Source organism: Cervus elaphus, chromosome 12 (assembly GCF_910594005.1).
Source record: "Cervus elaphus chromosome 12, mCerEla1.1, whole genome shotgun sequence".
NCBI classification, from domain to species: Eukaryota; Metazoa; Chordata; class Mammalia; order Artiodactyla; family Cervidae; genus Cervus; species Cervus elaphus.
The window spans coordinates 17921016-17941530 of NC_057826.1; the positions used below are offsets into that span (position 1 = coordinate 17921016).

Here is a 20515-nt window from a genome sequence, read left to right on the forward strand (position 1 = left end):
GACAGTGTCTTTGCGCTTTATTCCCTTCCTGTTTCCTGAGATTGTCTGCACTTTGCACGTACCTACCCTCCTTTCATTCCATCCTGTCAGGAGCATCAGTAGTCCCAACCCAGTGCTTTATTTGCTACTTACCTGTTAAGAGACAGAGCACCCAACCAGTTCTCCAGAAACAGCAGTCATCAGAGTTGGTTCTAGCTTCATGCTTTCTTTACCACAGTAAAGAAAGCTGGGGTGATTTTGCCCCCTTGGAAAAATTCAGCACCCATTGTCTGGAGATGTTTTGGGTTTTGCGGTGTGGCAGGGGGTGGTTACTACTGACATCCCCGTAGAGGCCAGGGAGGCCCGTAAACATCCTTCCAGGTACACAGTAGCCACCCTCACAACAGAGAATAATCAGGCCCAAAATATCAGTGGTGCCAAGACTGGACTCACCTAGACTTTGCCCGGTCACAAGAGTCCCATAAAGAAAAAGGCACCTCTCTTGGCTCTTCAGTTCATCTCATCTTCTATAATGAGTATCCTAAAACTAGTCTTTGTGGCATTGAAGGACTAGTAAAAGTTGTTTCTAGAGATACTGAATTAATAGTATTGACTCAAAGGTCAACAATGAGCCTATATAACTTAAATTACAGATTTTAGAATTTGAGCTTATATAATTGATATTTCTTTATTTCTTTTGGGAGAGAACTCAGAAGTTGTTTTGCTATGCAGACTTTTTTTGCCTGATCCTGTTGAAAAGCTGCAACATGATTTTCCTTCAGGAGGGAGTCTCTTTAAAAACAAAACAAAAAAACCCTTAATATTCATATGCATCAGGTGGCTTTTCATTTCATCTAACAGATATTTATACTGCCAATAATAATAGGGATGTTTATTGGGCACTTAGCACCATGTCCACCATATACATCATGGTAAAGACTCATGCATTTTCCTCATCTCATTTAATTCTCACAATAGTCCTTTGAGATAGGCATCACAGCTAAGGAAAATTAGGCTTAGAAAGGTTAAGTAAATTGCCCAAATCACACAGCCAGGATGTAAACCCAAGTCTTTCTGAATATAGTTCCTATTACATTCAGCTGACTTTGTGCCTATTTACAGGGTAGTGGGTATACAAAACTATAAATAGAATATAGTCCTTTTCCTGCCTTTAGAAAACTCGCAGTTTTTGGATAAGCTAGTCTTTTAGACAAGCCCTGGGTTAATAGCACCAATGCCATAAGCATAGTTGCCAAGTCCTAAAGAGAGAGTGATTATGGTGTAAGGCAGGAGAAGGTGCCTGCTTGTCTGCTCTATGCCAAGTATAGAGAGCTGGACAAAGGAGTAGAAACTGATGGGACAGCCGTCTAGAGTAAAGGAAGGCTGGATTTTACTGAAGGGAGACAGGAAAAAACAGGAAGTGCCTTAAGACATTACAAACATTACTGACGGGGAAAAAATCTTTTAAAAAGATGAAATTAATTCTGTAGCAAATTATAAATTAAACAAATGAAAACATGTACCAAGTTTGATTTCTCAACTGTAATATGGGGTTTTTGAGAGAATTTATTGAGATGATGCACACTAAAGCACTGTTATAGTAGTGCCTAGCACATAATAAGGATGATTGTATTAACCATTGTTGGTATAATTTGCTCTTTTGAAATAGTGATAGATGATACTTTATCATCATTGCAAAGGCTAAGCTATGTCTGGAATAGATTTTTGCTGCTCGTAATACAGGTAGTTCTTTTTAACTTAATTTGAAATTATTTTTCTGGTCTTCATTACCTCTCTCCCCATAAACATGTTTTTCTAAGAGTCATTTAACTTTATCAGTACACCCATTTTAATTACAGCCTCTGATTCCATCTTTGCCAAAAGGTTTATGTATTCATTGCGGATGGCATGGTTATCCCACACCAACTTCTCTGTCTTATCTTTCCACCAGTATTGCATATTGGCCTGACTGACCCAGCTCCAAGGGGTCACCTGTACACCCTGCATGAATTAACTCCATCAATGTTGTCTGCTCCCATTGTAGCTAATGGCACTGACTCAGCCTTCCATGTGCTTGCTGCTAAGCCAGCCCCTACTGCTCTAGCACCCGTAGCAATGCCTGTGCGTGAAACCAACCCTTGGGCTTATGCCCCTGATGCTGCTAACAAGGGAATTGCAGCCACACATTCGGGTAAGGTGACCACAGATGGTGGTGAGGATTCTGGGATCAGATAAGTGACCTTGATATGAAAATCAGCCATTTACCTTAGTGGGAACCAGGAAGGAGTCCTTTTAGGAAAAGTGGGATCCCTTTTGGAAATAAACTACTATTAAGGAAGGATGGTGTCAGAGAGGAGCTCTTAGAGGTTAGATTGATAGTTACCCTGGAGCCACCCACAGAGCTTTCATAAGACACAGATTCCTGGGCCCTCCCTCGCAAGAGCCTGTGTCTGGGTCTGGATCTCTGGACATGCCTGTAGGAAGAGACGACTCTGCCTCCTACAACAGCATGCCTACAAAAAAGGCTACAAAAAGGCAGTTCACCAGGGAGACGTGTGTTTGGAAGGCAGGCAGCAAGTCCCTGGTTATTTTCTTCTCATTGTGTTAGAGCAGAAGGTGAGTCCCCTCAGCTCTTTAGAGTATGTGCAAGCTGGTTTCTGGACCACAGCTGAGCCACACCAGTGGGGGCAGGGTTCTGATGCCAGCCAGCAGCTTCGGTTTTGTGCAGTTGAGCCATCTCTGGCAGCTCCCCGACATGGCTGAGGTAGACCACAGACACAGGCTGAGGTCTCCTGGGTTCTCCCTGTCCTCCCACAAAACCTTCTCAGCTGGTAGTAGAGACTTTCCTCCCACCTATCAAAACCACAGACCATCCCCCTGGGGGGGCTTGTTCCACGTTACGATCACTCAAATAACCAAGATTATCAGGTGAAGAAAAAAGCCCCTGAAGATTCTGATTCTTCCCTCTCTTCCTCTTGTTGCTTCCAGGGACCGAGTGGGGTCAGTCTTCTGGTGCTGTCTCTCCAGGTCTCTTCCAGGCTGGTCACAGACGCACTCCCTCCGAGGCCGACCGCTGGTTGGAGGAGGTGTCCAAGAGCGTCCGGGCTCAGCAGCCCCAGGCTTCAGCTGCCCCTCTGCAGCCGGTCCTCCAGCCGCCGCCACCCACTGCCATCTCCCAGCCAGTGCCACCTTTCCAAGGAAGTGCATTCCTCACCTCTCAGCCCGTGCCAGTGGGTGTGGTCCCACCCCTGCAGCCAGCCTTTGTCCCTGCCCAGTCCTATCCTGTGGCTAACGGGATGACCTATCCAGCCCCTAACGTGCCCGTGGTGGGCATCACTCCCTCCCAGATGGTCGCCAACGTGTTTGGCACCGCAGGCCACCCACAGGCTGCCCAGCCCCACCAGTCTCCCAGCCTGGTCAAGCAGCAGACATTCCCACAGTACGAGACAAGCAGTGCTACTGCCAGCCCCTTCTTTAAGCCTCCTGCTCAGCACCTCAACGGTTCTGCAGCTCTCAATGGCGTAGATGACAGCAGGTTGGCCTCAGGAGACAAGCAGCCCGAGGCTCCTGCAGGCCCCTGCACGGTGGATCCCTTCGAGGCCCAGTGGGCGGCCTTGGAAAGCAAGTCCAAGCAGCGTACTAACCCATCCCCCACCAACCCTTTCTCCAGTGATTTACAGAAGACTTTTGAAATTGAACTTTAAGCAATCCTTATGGCTTATGTATTTTGTCTGTACTTAGGCCCAGGCGGGGGGTGGAGGTCAGAGGAGCAAAGGGGACTTGCATTCCCAACCTGTATGCTTTTCACTAATCCAAAGGTCCCCAAGGGCATGTCCAGGCATAGCATGTGGAAGTGGGTGATTGAAAAAAGTGGAGAGACCCATTCCTAGGGAAGAGCTGTTTTGCAGTTAGACTAAGAAAGTCAAGGAGCTGTCATCCTCTGCCCTGCCTCCTCCCTCAGCCACTTACCAGTCTCTGGCAACAGAGATGCAGAAGTATCTGAACAGGAATCTGTATTCAAAGCACATTTACTGGAATATAAAACAATGGGAAGCAAAACGATCTCCTTTTGTTTTTCAGGCCTTTCACCTGCCTGCTTTCAGCACTGGCCTTCTTAAAGATCGAGAACAGGGTGGCCAGTGCCGGGGCTGGGGGCGAGAGTCAGGCTGTGCTGCTAGAATTCCCAGCAGGGCCCGTCAGGAGCTGCCCAGCAGAGCTCTTTTTTAGGGGTAAAGTTGAGCTTCCATTTTGAGTAAGAATAAATATTATAAATATATATATCAAAAAGCCAGAATCTTTATTTTTATGCATTTAGAATATTTTAAATAGTTCTCACTATTAAAAAGTTGTATGAGTTGTAAGTAATCTTGCCAAAGGTAAAAGGGTTAGCTGTAAGAAATTGTACATAAGATTGATTTATCATTGATGCCTACTGAAGTAAAAAAGAGGAAGGGCTGGTAGTTGCAGGTGGGATCCCTAGCTCACTTGGTATCATTTACTGTAAGTAGCACACTGCAACAACAATCACGCTTATGACCAGTACGGTCAGCTTGGTAGTAGTTTTAAATAAAGAGCAAGCAGTATTGTCCTGGTTTTACGTCTGTAATGAAATTCTAATGTCATTATTTCAATGGGTTCAATCTAAATAGAAAATGTATTTTCTTTTCTATACTGCTGCAGTTTCCTTATGTTAATCCTTTAACACTAAGGTGACAATGATGTAATCATATCCATGAGACGGGAACGCAGGTTACCGTGTTGTCCTGTAGGTCTTGGTGGGTTTTGTTTTGTCCTTTTAAGTTTTGTTCCCATGAGTTTTGTGGGGATGGAGGTCCTAGTCTTGTTAGCACTGCGTGTGTGTGTGTGTGTGTGTGCGCGTGCGTGCGTACGTGCGTGTGTCCATCCCTCTCCTTGTGGTGAGCCGAACATCCTGTTGCCAGTTGTAGCCACTTGACCTCTGGTAACAACATAAGATCCCATCTCATTTTTACTTTCGAACGTTGGCCTTACAATCAAATGTAAGTTATATATATATATATTTGTACTGATGAGAATTTATAATCTGCTTTAACAAAAATAAATGTTCGTGGTAGAAGCTTTTGCCATGAAGAGCTGTTCTTTGCCCTTTTCTCTTATTAGCAGATGGGTTTCAGTTCCTTGTGGTCCTGTCCTCTTCTCCATTCTACTGCTGCCGCAGATCTCTAGTTTGATGGCTAGAAAATCTTTCACTGGGGCTGGCATACTCTTAAAGTTCCTATCTATCTGTATTCACACTCGAGCCTCCGGTCATTCCTAAGCACATCTCTGATGTCAGGTTCTTGCTGCTCCAAGTGCAGACTTGAACCTGGCAGTTGTGTAGAGACACAGAACCTCCGCCCCAGCCCAGACCTTGTCGTCAGAATCTGCATTTTAACAAGACTCACAGTCTGAGAAGTTGGGTTGCAGCAGTGACTCTGAACTGTGGATATGTATTAAAGTTATCTGGGAGCTTTTAAAAGTCCTCATATCCAGCCCATACTCCAGCCCAATTAAAATCTCCAGGGAGGAGACCCCCCAGGTTCAGTTCTTCAAAAAGCTCCCAGTGTGAGAACTACTGGTCACCTTATCCCACCACTCTGTGACTAGTTCCAAGAGCTAGCTAAGGTCTGGAGTGTGCCACCAATTTGCCAAATACTGATTTAACTAGAGAACAGCAGAGTCCAAGAAAGTGGCCCTTACCTTCCAATTTCTACAACCAAACCAGCCATGGTACATGGAAGGGGATGCACCTCAATGTATTTTAAAACTGGAAAGAAAAAAAGACCTCTGTCCCGGCCCATGTTTCTGTTGCTGAATGAGAGGTAGACCAAGAAGTATCACTCACCCATGAAGCAATTGTTTCTTTTCCAGCCAGTGTTGGTAAGAGAAATCACCTGTCCCGGTAATGCTGGTTTTTCCTGTATCCCAGAAAGACCTGTTACTAGGCCCAGCCTCTCTTCTGGGGGATTGGTAGAAGGTTAAAGTGGAAAGGAACTTGGAAGCTCATTGAAACCAGGCCTCTTGTCTTAGCATCAAGGCCTTAAGAGGCTTGAGAGAGGAAGAATGACCTCTCCCAACTCTGAAACCACTTCCCTCTTCCGTCTCTTAACGTCGCTCTCCCTTCCACTGGTCCACCTGGTCCTGTTGGTACTATGTTTTACAATAGCCTGGTTTTTAGTTTTCATTATCTCCCACTTTGCCGACGGCTTTCACCAACTTTGTGCAGTTAACCATAGGCACAGATGGGATCTGAAATTGGTCGCTATTCTCCCTAGGAAGGGCTAGAGAGACTGGAGCAATGAACCACATCTGGACCCCAGATGGGACCTAGTTCTAGCAAAGAATGTTTCCCTCACACACACACCAGGAGTCAGTTACCTTCCCCAGACAGGACACACCTCCCCACCCAGCTTTCAGCAATGTGAGAACCCTAGTAGCTGGCTTTAAAAACAGTGAGCTGATCCTAGATAACAAACTAGAGAGAGAAACTGTTAAGTGAAAGGTGTCCTTATTGCAAACAAGACGCCACTTCTTGACAACCCAGCAGTCACCGGTGGTTGGGGCAGAGAAGCCGACACCGCTGGCGCTCCACGGCGGAGGGCAACTCCGACCAGGCCAGTGTCTCCGGAGAACTCCCTCCTCCAGCCAGAGAGGGGAGACCGAGAGCCTGCCTCCTCCTCCCAGCGCTACGAGCCGTGTCCCTGCTGCCAGACGGGCTGCGCGGGCGGCTGGACACGGGAGCAGCTGGCGCAGCAGAAGCTAGAGTAGTACTCGTTTCCGCAGAGCCGGGCCTGCAGGATCAGGTCACAGTTGGCCAGCTCCGGCTGGTCGACACAGGCCCTGCTGGGGTCCCGGGGCTGGGCGGCCAGTGCTGCGAGAAACCGGTGGGGAGAGGGTGGTAAGAAAGCTCCGTGTGGCTGGAAACTCACCTGCCTTGTCATTTCCCTAAAGGAGAGCAGCGCTGTAACCGCCAGTTTCCCAAAGATGCTGGGTCACCGTACCCCGGTAACACCTGTATGTCCAGCTGAGGCCACACGGTGTTCACTGCCATGGGCCCCACTTCGGCATGCAGTGGGCCTCCTGTCACTCTTTCGGAGCTCTCTTCCCCTCCACCCCCACCACTCGCCCCAGTGCACAGCCCATCGCAGACCCCCAGATACTGACTCTCCAGCTGATTAAACATCTCTGGAAGTCAGCCCCCTGCTCTGGCTACTGAGACCTGAGGAGCCGCATGAACATGGCCGTGGCCTCTGGACAAGGAGAGCGGGGTCGGCCCCAAGTACAGTTCTGAGTTGGCGAGAGCAGCCTGCTCGCTCTCACTGCTGATTTCCTCCCACTTCCAGCGTTTTGTCTTCAGTGGCCCCAGCTCAGTCACTTAGCTCCCCAGCTTTCCAGCTGTTCCCACTTCCCCAGAGCCCGTCAGGCCAGTGACGGGAGGACAGGCTGGGACCTGCAGTGCTGACGCAACCCTGAGCACAAAGCGCCGGGTGCCTCCCTCTGAATTTGCTTGGCGCTTCCGTAGCTTACAAATCACTGTGGGTGTTTCATTCCACTGCTTCGTCTTCAGACTGAAGTCGCTTTGTCTAGTTAACCTCCCTTTTCTTTCTGGGAGGGGCTCTCAGGGCTCAGCTTGGCTTACGCCTGACAGCACCTCCCCAAAGTCACCCCACGGGGCTGCGGAAGCCCCCCCTCCATGCCCCCTCCCCACATACAACTAACAGACAACACCTAACCAGCCAACGGCTTTGTGAAGGCTTGGCTCATCAGTGTAACAAGTGTACGAACTACCTATATTTCCATAAAGAACAAGCCATTTATGCTTATTTTCAACAATCATCACTTTGGTTATCAACCTAATCTCAGCCATCGCAGCCCCTGGGCTCATCACAGCCAGAGGGGAGCAGGTGCCGGGCATGGTGGTGCAGGCTGGGCACCATCCTGGCTCTGCCCCTTCCAGCCGGGGGACTTGGGGCAAATGGTCACATAAGCTCTCCGTGTTTGCCGTCTCATCTGGAGTTAATGATAGCAACTGAAGCACACAGTAACCATGGCTAAAATAACCAGCACGTAACTGGGGCAGTCCCATTCCGAAAGTGTGAGTGACCCCCACCCCCCATGTTTTAACCTTACAGTATTTTCTGTTTCTCACCCTAAACCTTTAGGTAAAAAGCTTGACAGCATTTTGTTGTATAGCAGAAACTAATACAACATTGCAAAGCAATTACACTCCAATAAAAAAAAAAAAAAAGGAAGCTTGCAAAGTGTCCCCAGTAGAACTATGTTCCTTACACCAGAGTGGGACCAGCTCAAGGCCCCTCCCCCTGATACTAACACTGCAGTTCCGGCATGCCACCAGACCATGAACCCAGGGCACAGCAAGGCAGCCTCAAGCAGTGAAATGCCACAAAAAGCTTAGATGGGTGACGGCAGATACATACGGCTTAATTGACAGAACCAACACAGTTAAAGGAGAGAGGAAGATACCTTCTCCTTAAAGAGATGCCCTCCTTCCCCAAAGAAAGTGTCTCAGATTACCAACACTCATGCAACAGGGGGCAGAAGAAAGACGGCCGGGCTGAGGCCATAAGTGTGCTGTCCCGGAGGCAGTCCCATCACACCATTTCAATCTCTTGGTGACCACGCATCACTGGGAGCCCCACCAAACTTCAGCGTCAACTGAGCTGCTGGTTCCAGCTTGGCTTCCCATGCAGACACGCCTCTACCTAATCACAGACATGCCCATCTGGGGGCCTCCTGACAGCGATCTTTCTCACTTAAATCTGCACTCTGGCCTGTCTCAAGTCTTGTAAAAGTTTGGTAAATACATGGACAAGAGATCTATCTGCTGCACACGATCGAGGTGAAAAGCAGCCCCTGTGGGATGGTGCCTTCGCCAAGGTATCACCTTCATGCACATGCACTCAGCCTGAGCGCCCAGTGATGCCAAGCCCTGTGCCGGACCCTGGCTGGGTCCCAGTCCCTGTCTTCATAAACTGGAAGCCCCCCCTTAAGTCCCGCTCACTAAGCTACATTTCTACCAGACTGCAACCTTTAACCTGGCCAGTTCCACGCTCAGCCTGGCAGACAGGAGGCAGCCAGGCCCGACGCCCTGCGTGGTCCTGGTGAAGTGCTACGGCCTGGACAGCCGTGACCATCCAGGCCAACCAGCACAGCTGGGCTCTGGCGGTTCCCTCCCAGGGCTGTTTCAGGCCACGTGACGACTGGCCCACCCCAAGTCATGTAACCGGGAACTGGCAGAGCCCCTCCAACTGCAGAGCCTGTGCCCTCCACGTCCAGCCACACACTCCAGCTCCTGAAGACAAGCAGGTGCCTGGGGTGGGCCTTCCTTACCCGGCGGGACCACCTTCACCTCGGTGCTGCGGCTGACGGCCTGGCTTCCACGGTAGGCGCTGCACGTGTAGGAGCCCTCGTCCCTGGCCCGCAGGTTGTGGATCAGCAGCGTGCCGTCCGGGGACTGGTGCACGCGGTGGCCGTCGGCCCGCACCGGCAGCCCGTTCCTGGAGGAGAGAGGATGCTGGGAGAACCTCCAGGCCCTGGGGGTGCTGAGCTGGTTCTCCCAGGGAGGAGGCAGTCTAAGGCCCGCTCCAGAGCCGCCCACTGACCCAGACGCACTCAGGGCAAACCTCCTCCGAGCCTGGGGGACACTGGGCCATTTCCTGCCTGGAGTGTCGGGGTGGGGGCTCAGGTTACACCAGGATCCCCAGTGCCTAGCCTCGTTCTGACATACTACAAGGAGGAAGGGGGCATCAAACTGTTTGCTGAATGAATAAAAGCCCAGCAGACTTGGGGTAAAAGACCACCACCCAAAGCCCCCAGAGCTGAGTGGAGCCCTGTGTTTCTCAGCCCAGCAGAGCATCCGCCACGCAGGGGACATCTGGCAACACCTGGAGACTTTCTGTGGCCATGACATGGGAGGGAGTGCTACAGGTACCCGGAGGCTGGACGTGGCTGAACATCGCCCGACGCACCCCAACAACCAAAACTGTCAGCCCAAAATGTCAACAGTGCCAAGCTTGAGAAGCTCTGGTGTGTAGCCCGAACAGCAGAGAAGAGAGTGGTCCTGGGGGGGCTTCCCCATAAAGGGAGGAGGGCGCTGTAGCCCCTTCCCCTGGCACCAGGCCAGGAGGCGGGAGTAGAAAGGGGGAGAGGTGCTGGTGGCAGCAACGTTCTGCACAAAGGTGGACCCCCGCCCCTGCCCCCGGTTTGGGCTATATGAGTTCAGGGGTGAGGGCCTGAGGGCCAGGAACAGCCTCACCTGGACCATCGGATGTTCACGCTTTCTCCCGCCACCACACACAGCAGCCTGGCCGTGTCCCCTTCCGGCACTGCCATTGTGGAGGGCAGCCCTGTGATGGTCAGCTCCCCTGGGCCCGAGGAGGGGGACAGTCTCAGCCACGGCACACCCGTGGTGCCCCTCCGGACCCCAGAGGCCGCTGGCCACACGCACCCGCCCACTCAGGCTGCGCCTCACCTAGCACTCGGAGCTGGACCCAGCGCTGGTCCCGGTCATGCCCGTTGAACGCGACACACGTATAGAAGCCCCCATCCTCCACAGCCACGCGGCTGATGACCAGGGAGCCGTCGGACTGCAGCTGGTGTCTGCGGGGGCCAAGCACAGTCAGGTGGCTCCACCCCAAGGGCCCCGGTGGGTGGGGAGGTGATAGGAGGGTCTCCCCTCCCCTGGTGAGAGGCTGAGTGGGCCCTGCTGGTCAGCGGGGTCTGATCACCCTCCAGCTGCTGGCACACTCTCGTTTACTTAAGGATGCCTGACTTTAAAACCTGGCAGCAAGCAGATCATTGCAAGTTTTCAGGTACAAAATAACTCTGGTTTGGGTTTCAATTTTTTTTCCTACACTCGTTCATTAGGCTCAGTCCTGGTTTGGTCACTTAGGAGCTGGCTGGTGTTAAGCTTCTGTGTGTCACATGTGGATAAAACAGCACCCCTTTAGCTCTTCTGCACGTCACGTGAAGGAGATTAAGCCTCAGCACGGGCTCCGTATACGTTGGCTCTTAGGATCACAGTCAGTAGGGTGTCTGCCTCCGCTTCCTCCCTCGGCCATCACCTGTTGGCCGGCCTCTTACAATTGTCCACTAGCCACACTCTGGAAAGGCCCAAAGACCCCAGCATGGTCTGCCCAAGGAGTCCTCTGCCCGCAAGCCCGTCTCTAGAGAGGCCCGCTCAGGTCTGACCAGGGGACGGCATCTGCCCAGACGGGGCGGGGTCGGAGGCAGGACAGGGGAGGGGAGCTGAACGAACCTGGGGGAAGAGAGAGGCTGCCCGTCTCTCTGCCACTCGATGGTCGGGGGCGGGAAGCCCTCAGCACGACAGGTCAGCCGGACCCACTGGCCCGGCTGGGCGTCCAGCACCCCGGGCTGGCTCCGGTCCAGACGCACCCTGCAGAGCAAGCATCGCTCAGCCATGAGGGGGCTCCTCCCCTGCCTGCCCCCTGACCACCCTCCTGCCTGGGGACAGGACCCCTACCCGGCCTCATGAGCCCCTTCTCCACCCAACCCTGACCAGATTCTGCTCTCCAGCCTCAGCCCTTTTTTTCTGGTTGGGAGACACCACCAACCATCAGGGACCCAGGCTCAAAGCCAGCTCCGGCTTTCTCATCTCCGCCACCCAGAATTTCTGCGTCCTGCCCGCCCTGCACCAGGTCCTTGACGTGGGCCCTCCAGCCCTCTGCGCCCGCTCTGTAAACTCCCCTCTTCAAGGCCGGCTCAGCCCTCTAGCCCCTGAGGCCGGGGCCAGCACGGGCTCCGCTCCCCAGAGCTCGCAGTGGTGGGCAGGACTCCCACCCCTTCTTCAGAGGCCGGGCTCCAGGAGCCACGTTCACCTCGCCATCCCCTCCCAGAGCCCTGAGCAGGCAGCCGGCAAGCCCGGTCACAGCGCACACCGGCCCAGGGACTGTCCACCTCGCCCTCCTCCCACCCACCAAGCCCTCCCCTGACCCTGGCCCTCGGTGGGCCAGGCAGACAGCAGACAGCGCTGAGCACCCGCACCTGGTCAGGGGCCACGGGTGCGAGGCGGTGGCGGGGCCCCCGAGGCTGGGGTCCCGAGGCCTGTGGTCCTGGGCTGGGTCCCTGGTCTCAGGGAAGGGCCTCGTTTCAGCCTCAGAAGGCACGGCCACGTCACCCCCTGCTGTGAGGCCAGAAGCAAGGGGTGAGCTGTGGGGAGAAGTGGGTGGAAGGGAGGGTGCCCATGAGGCTGGCAGGGGAGGCCCACACAGGGCAAGACGCCCGCCCCAGGCGACCCGGAACACAGGGGCTCCGCCGCCAGGATGCTGTGGCCCGCTTCCCGCCCTAGTCCTCCAGTGTTGGGGCACCCCAGCCGGTACCCCTACCCTGGGGCCCAGAAAAACCCACATGACGTGGTGGGGTTGGGACGAGACCTGTGACGCGAAGCTGGACCTGCTGAGAGTGATGGTCCGGCCCGGGGCCACCGCAGCTGTACGTGCCCGCGTCCTCCGCCCTCAGGGGGCTGATGACCAGGGAGCCGTCGGACTGCAGCTGGTGCCTGAGGGCGGGCAGGGGGCTTGAGCGCTGTGTCCTGAGGCAACAGCGAGCCTGGCTCCCCTGACCCTGCTCTCTCACCCTCCCATCCTCAGGAATTGGAGGGGCTGGGCGGGGCAGCAGGCTGGCTGCACTCACCTGTCAGAGGAGATGGGCCGCCCGTCTTTCTGCCACCTGGAGTGGGGGCCCGGGGAGCCGTCCTCGGAGCAGAAGAGCCGCACCAACTGCCCCAGGGCCGCCTGCACCACGGAGGGCTCCGAGCCCGCCAGAGTGATCCTGGGAAGGTGGGACAGAGGGTCACATGAGGGCCAGCACCAGGGACTATCCCTTCATCAGTGCGTCCCCACAGAAAGCCCGGTACCCCGTCATGGGTACCAGAGGTACCCCCATGGTACCCATGGAAGTACCAGAGATACTTCTCATGGAAGCCATGCTCCAGAAGCCTGCAGAATCAGGAATCCACCCTCCCCACTCCACCGCCAAAATACCCACAGGCATTGTGCCCTCAACTTATTTCCTCAAGAGCACAGAATATGGACCTCCCTCATGGTCTCATGGTTAAGAATCGCCTCCCAATGCAGAAGACACAGGTTCAATCCCTGATCCGAGAAGAACCCACATGCCGAAGGGGAACTAAGTCCATGAGCCACAACTACAGAAGCCCGCACGCCCAGAGCCCGTGACCCAGAACCAGGGAGCAGACCCTGCTCGCTGCAGGCAGAGAAAACCCTGCACAAAAAGACCCAGCACAGCTGAAAATAATGAGCACAGAACAGGCACAGAGCCCCAAGATGGAGCTTGGGAGAGAAGCTGGAGAACCAAACACATGCCTGATCCCTTGGGAATTCAAAGTTTGATTGATCGTTTTTAATATTCCCACCTCTCATGAATACGACACAGTCGAAGAGTGACGACGAACGGGACCCACACTAAACCTATGGGATCATGTCACCATTTACAGGTCGAGAAACTGAGGCTTCGAGAAGCTGGATGACTTGCCAAAGGTCATGAAGCTCTTAAGCTTCAACTAGACAGGCCCTGGATCATACCAGCAAGATCTGCTGGAGAATTCAGGCGCCACCATCCACCCGGCCCTGGGCAAGCCTCATGTCTCCAAAGCCTGAGGTTCCCCACCTGTGAACGATGGTAGCAAAGCCCCCCAGGCTGGAAGACTCCAGGTGAGAGATGGAGGGAGGCCCAGCTGATCTCAGGGTTTTAGCCCTAAAAGGCTCAGCCCCGGCCCCAGGCCCCATCCCACCCGGGGAAGGGGGGCCTCACCTGTAGGAGGAGCCACGGGAAGGAGGTGCTGGTCGTCCTGCGTCTCCGCTCAGTCCAGGGGGACTGGGCCCAGTCTCCTGGCCCCAGGGCCCCTCTCCAAAGGCCTGTCTGTGGTCCGTCACCCCCAGCCCAGGTTCTTGGTCTCGCCACCGGAGGCCACCGGAAGGCAAGGGTCTTCTCTGGACCACAGGCCCCGGCCCATGCTGGCTGGCCTCCTGCTGGCCGGCCTCCTGCTGGCCCCCAGGACCGCTGCCGCCACCATCTCTGAGGGTGCTCTGGCCAGAGGCCCTGGCCCCGGGCTGGGGTCCCCGGCAGGCGCTCACACACTCTTCTTCTGAGGCAAAGTTGTTGGCGTTGCCGTGGCAGCCGCCATACCAGAAGCGGTTACACTGGCCCACGGAGGCGACAAAGTACCAGCGGGCGGCCCAGTCGGTGCAGGAGCCATGGGCGCTGGGCAGCAGGCACCGCACGGGGTACGCTGAGAGGGGGGCAGGAGGCACGCAGGTCACCGGGACCCAGCAGGGAAGCTGCAAACGCGGCCCGGGACTCAGGAGCGAGGCCCTCCCCAGCTTCAGCTTCAGCGCACATCCACACTACTGCCGGGGCCCTTGACAGGCTCTGGGGACAGACTCTGCTCACTGCCCTGGGACCCCCAGCAGAACCAGCCTGCTCTGCACCCCCAGAGCTGGAGCCCTGCAGAGGATCAGGGCTGTGACCTCCCTGGACGGGCTCCCTCGTGCTCCTCCCCACCTGACCCAGGCCCCCCCCAGTGCACATAGAACAGCCCCAGAGCCAACCCTTGATGTGCTTCACGCAGAAGCACCAGCCCTGAGCCCCCACAGGCTGCCAAGATGCCCAGGGAGGGGGCCCACCCTTGTTCCTGGGCCCCTGAGCAGCTCAGAACCTTCTCCAGCCCATCCATCCTTCTCCACACTCAGATGTGACCCTCCAGGACCCCCACTTAAAGCCCCCCCACCCAGGTGCCCAGCTCCCTGCAGACTCTGCCCCCTGGCTTCCGGCATCCCCGAGACGGTCCTTGGCACATGGGCACCCACACTCCCACGTCACAGGCCTCCCTCCAGGACGCATCTCAGGCAGGGTGGGCACCCCATCCATCCCAGCCACGCCCCGCCTCTGGAGGAGGCTGAGCCCCAAGGGGCAGCACAGGTCTTCCTTTTCTGTGGACTCCTCACTGACCACGCTCCCGGCTCCCACAGGCAGCCAGGCGGCCGCGAGTGCAAACTCGGGGGCGAGGATGACCTGTCGGGCAGGATAATCCAGCGCCGTTCTCCAGCCCGGCACCTGGCAGGTGCCAGCAAGTATTGGTGGGAGAAACGAGCAATAAGCCAGCCAGGAGGAAGGTCGGGGGGCTCTGGCGGGGGGTGGGGGGGCGGAGCAGAGTGGGACGAGAGCCTTCCCACCAGGAAGGACGAGGAGGATCGGCCACTCACCGGAGCTGGGCTGGCCCACACAGCCTTCCCCCAGGGGGCCCACTGCGGAGGCCATGTGGTCATAGCAGCAGCCGAACTGGGAGCCCCGGCACTCGCTGGGCTCATTCTGCTGGGCCTGGGGCCGGTGGGCACTGGGGACCTGGGGAGAGGGCCCAGGATTGGGAAGTTAGATGGAGGTCTGGCTCTTGGTGGGAGGACTCCAGGCTGCCGGGGGAGGATGGCAGGAAGAGAGAGGGACAGAACTGTGACCCCATCGAGCTGAACCCCAGCCCTGGAGATCAGACCCCGGAGAAGGTCGGACGAACCCCCAGCCCGGGCCTGTCGCGGAAGCCTGTGCCTTCGAGAGGACGAGCCAGGCCAGCGAGCTTCAGGGACCTCCCTCCTCAAGGTCAAAGCTGCCGCGAGCCCTCGTCACAGCAGCACTGAGCAGGCCCACGGGCTGGACTCGTGGCCCTGGGGTGAGCACTCACTGCAGAGGCCGCTGCTCCCGATCCCGGCCTGCCCCCGGTGTCGTCGCGTCTGTGAGAGCTCGCGCAGCCCGCCTGATGGGGCCCCTCGGCCACGGTCACCCCGTCAGGGCAGCACCCAAACCTGGACGGACATCACAGCCCTGACTCCCACCCCACCAGGGACCCTGAGTTCCAGCACCCCAGGATCCAGGCTCTGAGGCTCCCTGAGCCGGGGGGGGGGGCTTGACCAGGTGAGTGGGGAGACAGGGGGTCCTTGTGTGCAAGGCAAACCATGTGGCGAACCCCAGTCTCCGCCACGTCCACTCACCACTTAGGGGCTCCCGGGGGGGCAACAGGAAGACAATAAGCGGAGGTGAACCCTTAATAATCAACAGAGGCTCAACTCACACCTCCCAACACAAAATCCAGAAGGTGGAAAGTCACCTGAGCTTCCCAGACACCAGGTTCCCAGGGAGGTTTAACAGAGCGGAGGCAGCTGGGAGACGGGCCAGCAGAAGGCGTCAAAGGAACCCCTGGCTTACTTCCCCTCCACCAGCCGGGAGGCGGGAAGGAAGGTGAAGGAAGGAACGTGTCGAAGCCCCGGTGTGCCAGGCACCATGTGATCTGGTCCTGCCTCACAGTGGCCCCAGTCACTGGCTGTCACTGTTCCCAATGCTCAGCAGAGAAAGCCAGGACCAGAGAGGTCAAGTGACTTGCCCCGAGTCACACAGCTGGGTTGCTGGCTGAGCTGAGACTCACCCCCAAGCTGCTGACTCCAGAATCGTGGCCCTTAGCACCCCAGCCCGAGAGAGCGGGAGCTTGATTTGAAATCAGAGCTAGGATTCCTACCCTACTTGCCATCCCTGGGCCTCAGGCTACATCTCAACAGGCTGATCTCCGCAGAGAGAGCGGGCAGCTGGGGGGGGGGGGGGGGCGGGCTTTTACCCCCACCCAGCAGGTTAGGGAGCTCAGTGGGAGGCGGAGGGAGCTCAGTGGGAGGGGGAGGAAGCTAAGTCCCCAGTTCTGCCCAGACTGGGCAGCTCAGGCACAACAGCCCTGGAGTCCCGCTCCTGAGTTCTGCTAACCCACCCCACCCGCTCTGAGCAGAGACACTGCCCCGCCCATCAGACACCCCCACCCTGAAGACACACCTTCCCTCTCTGACCTGGGGAGGGGGGAGAGGCACCCACCTGCTCTGCTGACACAAGGAGGCCCCAGGGCAGCCTTGCCACTGTGGCCCAAGGGAGGCAGTGTGGCCGTCGGGGCAACACCCGTGGGAGCTCTGTCTGCAGTCGTGGGGCCCCGAGCCTGGCTGCAGAGGCTGCCCGTACGAGGAGAGCTGCAGAGATGGGGCGGGGCCCGGGGCTGACACGGGTGGGCTTTGGTCTCCTCTGGGGTTACCCCACGCTGAGGGCTGCTCCTGGGGTGCCCACCACTGGTCTCTGAAATCTAAAAAGAGGAGGCAACAAAAGACCCGTGGTATTTCTGCCTGACTCCTTCACCCTTCGTCTTTGTCCATGTCAGACCCTCCTCTCCACACCCATTCCCCCCGGAACTACTTGCCCCCACCCTCAACATCCACTCCAAAGGCCCCCGGACTTGGGGGCGTCCACCAAGCTTCTCACCTGAGGCAGAGGCCTCCCGTGGGCCCAAAGACATCCAGGGGTCCCTGGGGCTGGTGTGCACCTCCGGCATGCTGGGGACCTCTGCAGGGAGCCGGGGCGTCAGGGCGCAGAGGGAAGGCCACCCCCCAACATCTGCTCCCTCCCCACCGCTCAGGCGGGACCCAGGAAACTCAGGAGAACAGAAGTGAAAAGGAGCAGGCTTGTGTTTTTGTCAACACCCTTCCTAGGTTTCAAAAGAGTCTCTCATCACATAGAAAACGCCCATTTCACGGGTTTGGCAAAGAGAAAAGCCGCGTGTAAAGAGAGCATTTATGTTTGATCCCAACCACATATAAAACGGTAACACAAAAGTTTTTAATTGGATTGAGGAAAACATAATCCAATTTTTAAATGGGCAAAGAACTTGAACATAAGACTTTTCCAAAGAAGACACAGGGATGGCCGATAAGCACGTGAAAAGATGCTTGACATCATCGGCCACTAAGGAAAGGCAAACGGAGCCACAAGGAGACCCCCTTTGCAGGTACTAGCATGCTTCTAATCAGAAAGCCTGAGATAACGAGGGTCGGCGAGAATGAGGATGAGGGCGGACCCCTCAAGCAACTGCTGGTGGGATACAGAATGGTGGAGACACTGGAAACAACTTGGCAGTTCCTCAAAACAGTTACACGGTAGCCTAGAAATTCCGCTTCTAAATATAAGCCCAAGAGAACTGAACACATACACCCACACAGAAACTTCCACATGAATATTCATAGCATCATTATTCACTAAAGCCAAAAGGTAGAAACAACCCAGATATCCATCAACAGATGCATGGATAATCAAACTGGGCACATCCATACGACTGAATGCGATTTAGCCATAAAAAGCAATGAAGTGCTGATTATGCCACAACTTAGACGAACCTCAAAAACATTCTGCTCAGTGAAAGAAGCCAGATGCAAAAGGTATGCTGTTCCTTTTATCTGTATCTAGATGTATCTAGATGTATCTGTATCTAGATGTATCTAGAACTGGCAGATCCATAGAGACAGAGAGATCTGGCTACCAGGGAAGGGGATCAGGGTTAATGGGGAGTGATTAATTGATGGGTGCAGAGTACTTCTATGGGGGTGGTGAGAATTTTTGAAACTAGAAAGATTGAAGGCAGGAGGAGAAGGGGACGACAGAGGATGAGATGGTTGGACCGCATCACCGACTCAATGGACCTGAGTCTGAGTAAGCTCTGGGAGTTGGTGATGGACAGGGAGGCCTGGCGTGCTGCAGTCCATGGGGTTGCAAAGAGTCAGATGCAACTGAGCAACTGAACTGAACTGAGAGAGCTGGTGGTCATACAACCTTGAGAACATAACAAATAAGAACACACGGTATACACACACCAAACTGTGTGTTATTGAATTTCACCTCAATAAAAAATTCCATATTAAAAACAACTGAATTGATAAATGAAGAGATGGGGGTAGATGATGAAAATGTAATTACAACAAAATATTAATTGTAGAACTTGATGGTGGGCACATGACTGCTTGCCACACAGCTCTTCATCTTTCCTGTGTGATTAAAGTTTCTCCTCATCTCTTGTCCAACTTGGCAAACTTACTCAATATCACGAACTGTACCCGTTAGAATAGGTGAATTTTATGGTGTATGATAATTAACCTCAATAAGGTTTTTAAAAAGATTTTTCATCACAAAATGTTACAGACAAAATGCAAAAGGCTGTAGATAAAATGAGGACAACAGGAGTTTTTAAAAATGATGCCCAAGACAATACTAGAAAGATATGGCCAAAATGTCCATGGCTGATTCATGTCAGTGTATGACAAAACCCACTGAAATGTTGTGAAGTAATTAGCCTCCAACTAATAAAAATAAATGAAAAAAAAAAAAAGAAAGATATGGCCAAAATGCTCACAGTGACTACAAAACAGACTCACCGACACAGAGAACAGAGCTGTGGTTGCCAAGAGAGAGGGTGGGAGTGGGGGGTTAGCAGAGGCCAACTATTACATAGAGAACGGATAAACAGCACGGTCCTACTGCATAGCACAGGGAGCTATATGCAATATCCTGTGATAGACCACGCGTGCCAATTCGCTTCAGTCATGTCCAACTCTCTGTAACCCTATGGACTGTAGCCAGCCAGGCTCCTCCATCCATGGGATTTTCCAGGCAAGATACTGGAGTGGGGTGCCAGTCCCTTTTCCAGGGGATTTTCCTTACCCCAGGGATTGAAACCGTGTCTCCTGCATTGTAGGCGGTTCTTTACCGCTGAGCCACCAGAGAAGCCAAAGAGAAAAGGATACAAAAAAGGATGTGTGTGCATGTGTGTGTGTGCACTGCTGCTGCTAAGTCACTTCAGTCGTGTCTGACTCTGTGCAATCCCATAGACGGCAGCCCACCAGGTTCCCCTGTCCCTGAGATTCTCCAGGCAAGAACACTGGAGTGGGTTGCCATTTCCTTCTCCAATGCATGAAAGAGAAAAGCGAAAGTGAAGTCGCTCAGTCGTGTCCGACTCTTCACGACCCCATGGACTGCAGCCTACCAGGCTCCTCCATCCATGGGATTTTCCAGGCAAGAGTCCTGGAGTGGGGTGCCATGCCCTTCTCCAGGGGATTTTCCTCACCCCAGGGATTGAACCCGGGTCTCCTGCAACTCCTGTATTGCAGGCCGTTCTTTACCACTGAGCCACCAGAGAAACAAAAGAGAAAAGAATACAAAAAAGGATGTGTGTGTGTGTGTGTGTGTATATATATATACAAACTGAATCACTTTACTGTACAGCAAAAACTAACACCATATGGTAAATCAACTCTACTTGAATAAAATAAATTAAAAAACCAAAAATGCTCACAGTGAAAGTTTCTGCATGCTCTGTATATGTGTTTTGCCAGGTGGCTGGGTGAGGGCGGGGGCGGGGTGCTTCCTTCTATTTGTTAGTGCTTTTCAAATTTTCCACAATAAACATATCACTACATAGTGGAACAAAGTTACAAAAAAATAAGTGAAAAGTCCACCTCCATAGGGACTACCTACTGCCAGTCCCAGAGAACTTTTAGAAATAATAATTTACAGCTGGAAGATTCCAGTAGACATGTGGTCAAATCTTTGTTTTCCATGTATTGCCCGTCCTACCTGGGTCAAAAGCTCAGAGGAGGTTGATTCAAATTCTCTCCCG

The 20515-nt window shown here is 54.2% G+C and overlaps 2 protein-coding genes across 17 annotated transcripts in view; one reads left to right on the forward strand and one right to left on the reverse strand.

The window, feature by feature from the left end:
- Positions 1-5074, forward strand: part of NUMB (NUMB endocytic adaptor protein) — a 155752-nt gene extending 150678 nt beyond the window's left edge. For 7 of the 10 annotated variants that reach the window (XM_043921022.1, XM_043921024.1, XM_043921026.1 and 4 more), the window contains 2 exons: positions 2024-2170; positions 2968-5074. In XM_043921022.1, the coding sequence (XP_043776957.1) occupies positions 2024-2170; positions 2968-3683 (863 nt within the window). In that variant the 3' untranslated portion in view covers positions 3684-5074. The remainder of the gene's footprint in view (positions 1-2023; positions 2171-2967) is intronic. The other 3 variants (XM_043921027.1, XM_043921029.1, XM_043921028.1) reach the window with 1 other exon arrangement.
- A 1416-nt stretch (positions 5075-6490) lies between these two features.
- Positions 6491-20515, reverse strand: part of PAPLN (papilin, proteoglycan like sulfated glycoprotein) — a 35846-nt gene continuing 21821 nt past the window's right edge. For 5 of the 7 annotated variants that reach the window (XM_043921016.1, XM_043921018.1, XM_043921017.1 and 2 more), the window contains 13 exons: positions 17335-17415; positions 16900-17158; positions 15731-15851; positions 15261-15399; positions 13810-14287; positions 12670-12807; positions 12411-12535; positions 12022-12160; positions 11276-11413; positions 10490-10617; positions 10274-10382; positions 9349-9515; positions 6491-6868 (listed from right to left, as the gene is read on the reverse strand). In XM_043921016.1, the coding sequence (XP_043776951.1) occupies positions 6684-6868; positions 9349-9515; positions 10274-10382; positions 10490-10617; positions 11276-11413; positions 12022-12160; positions 12411-12535; positions 12670-12807; positions 13810-14287; positions 15261-15399; positions 15731-15851; positions 16900-17158; positions 17335-17415 (2207 nt within the window). In that variant the 3' untranslated portion in view covers positions 6491-6683. Of the gene's footprint in view, positions 6869-9348; positions 9516-10273; positions 10383-10489; positions 10618-11275; positions 11414-12021; positions 12187-12410; positions 12536-12669; positions 12808-13809; positions 14288-15260; positions 15400-15730; positions 15852-16899; positions 17159-17334; positions 17416-20515 lie in introns of those variants that run through there. The other 2 variants (XM_043921014.1, XM_043921019.1) reach the window with 2 other exon arrangements.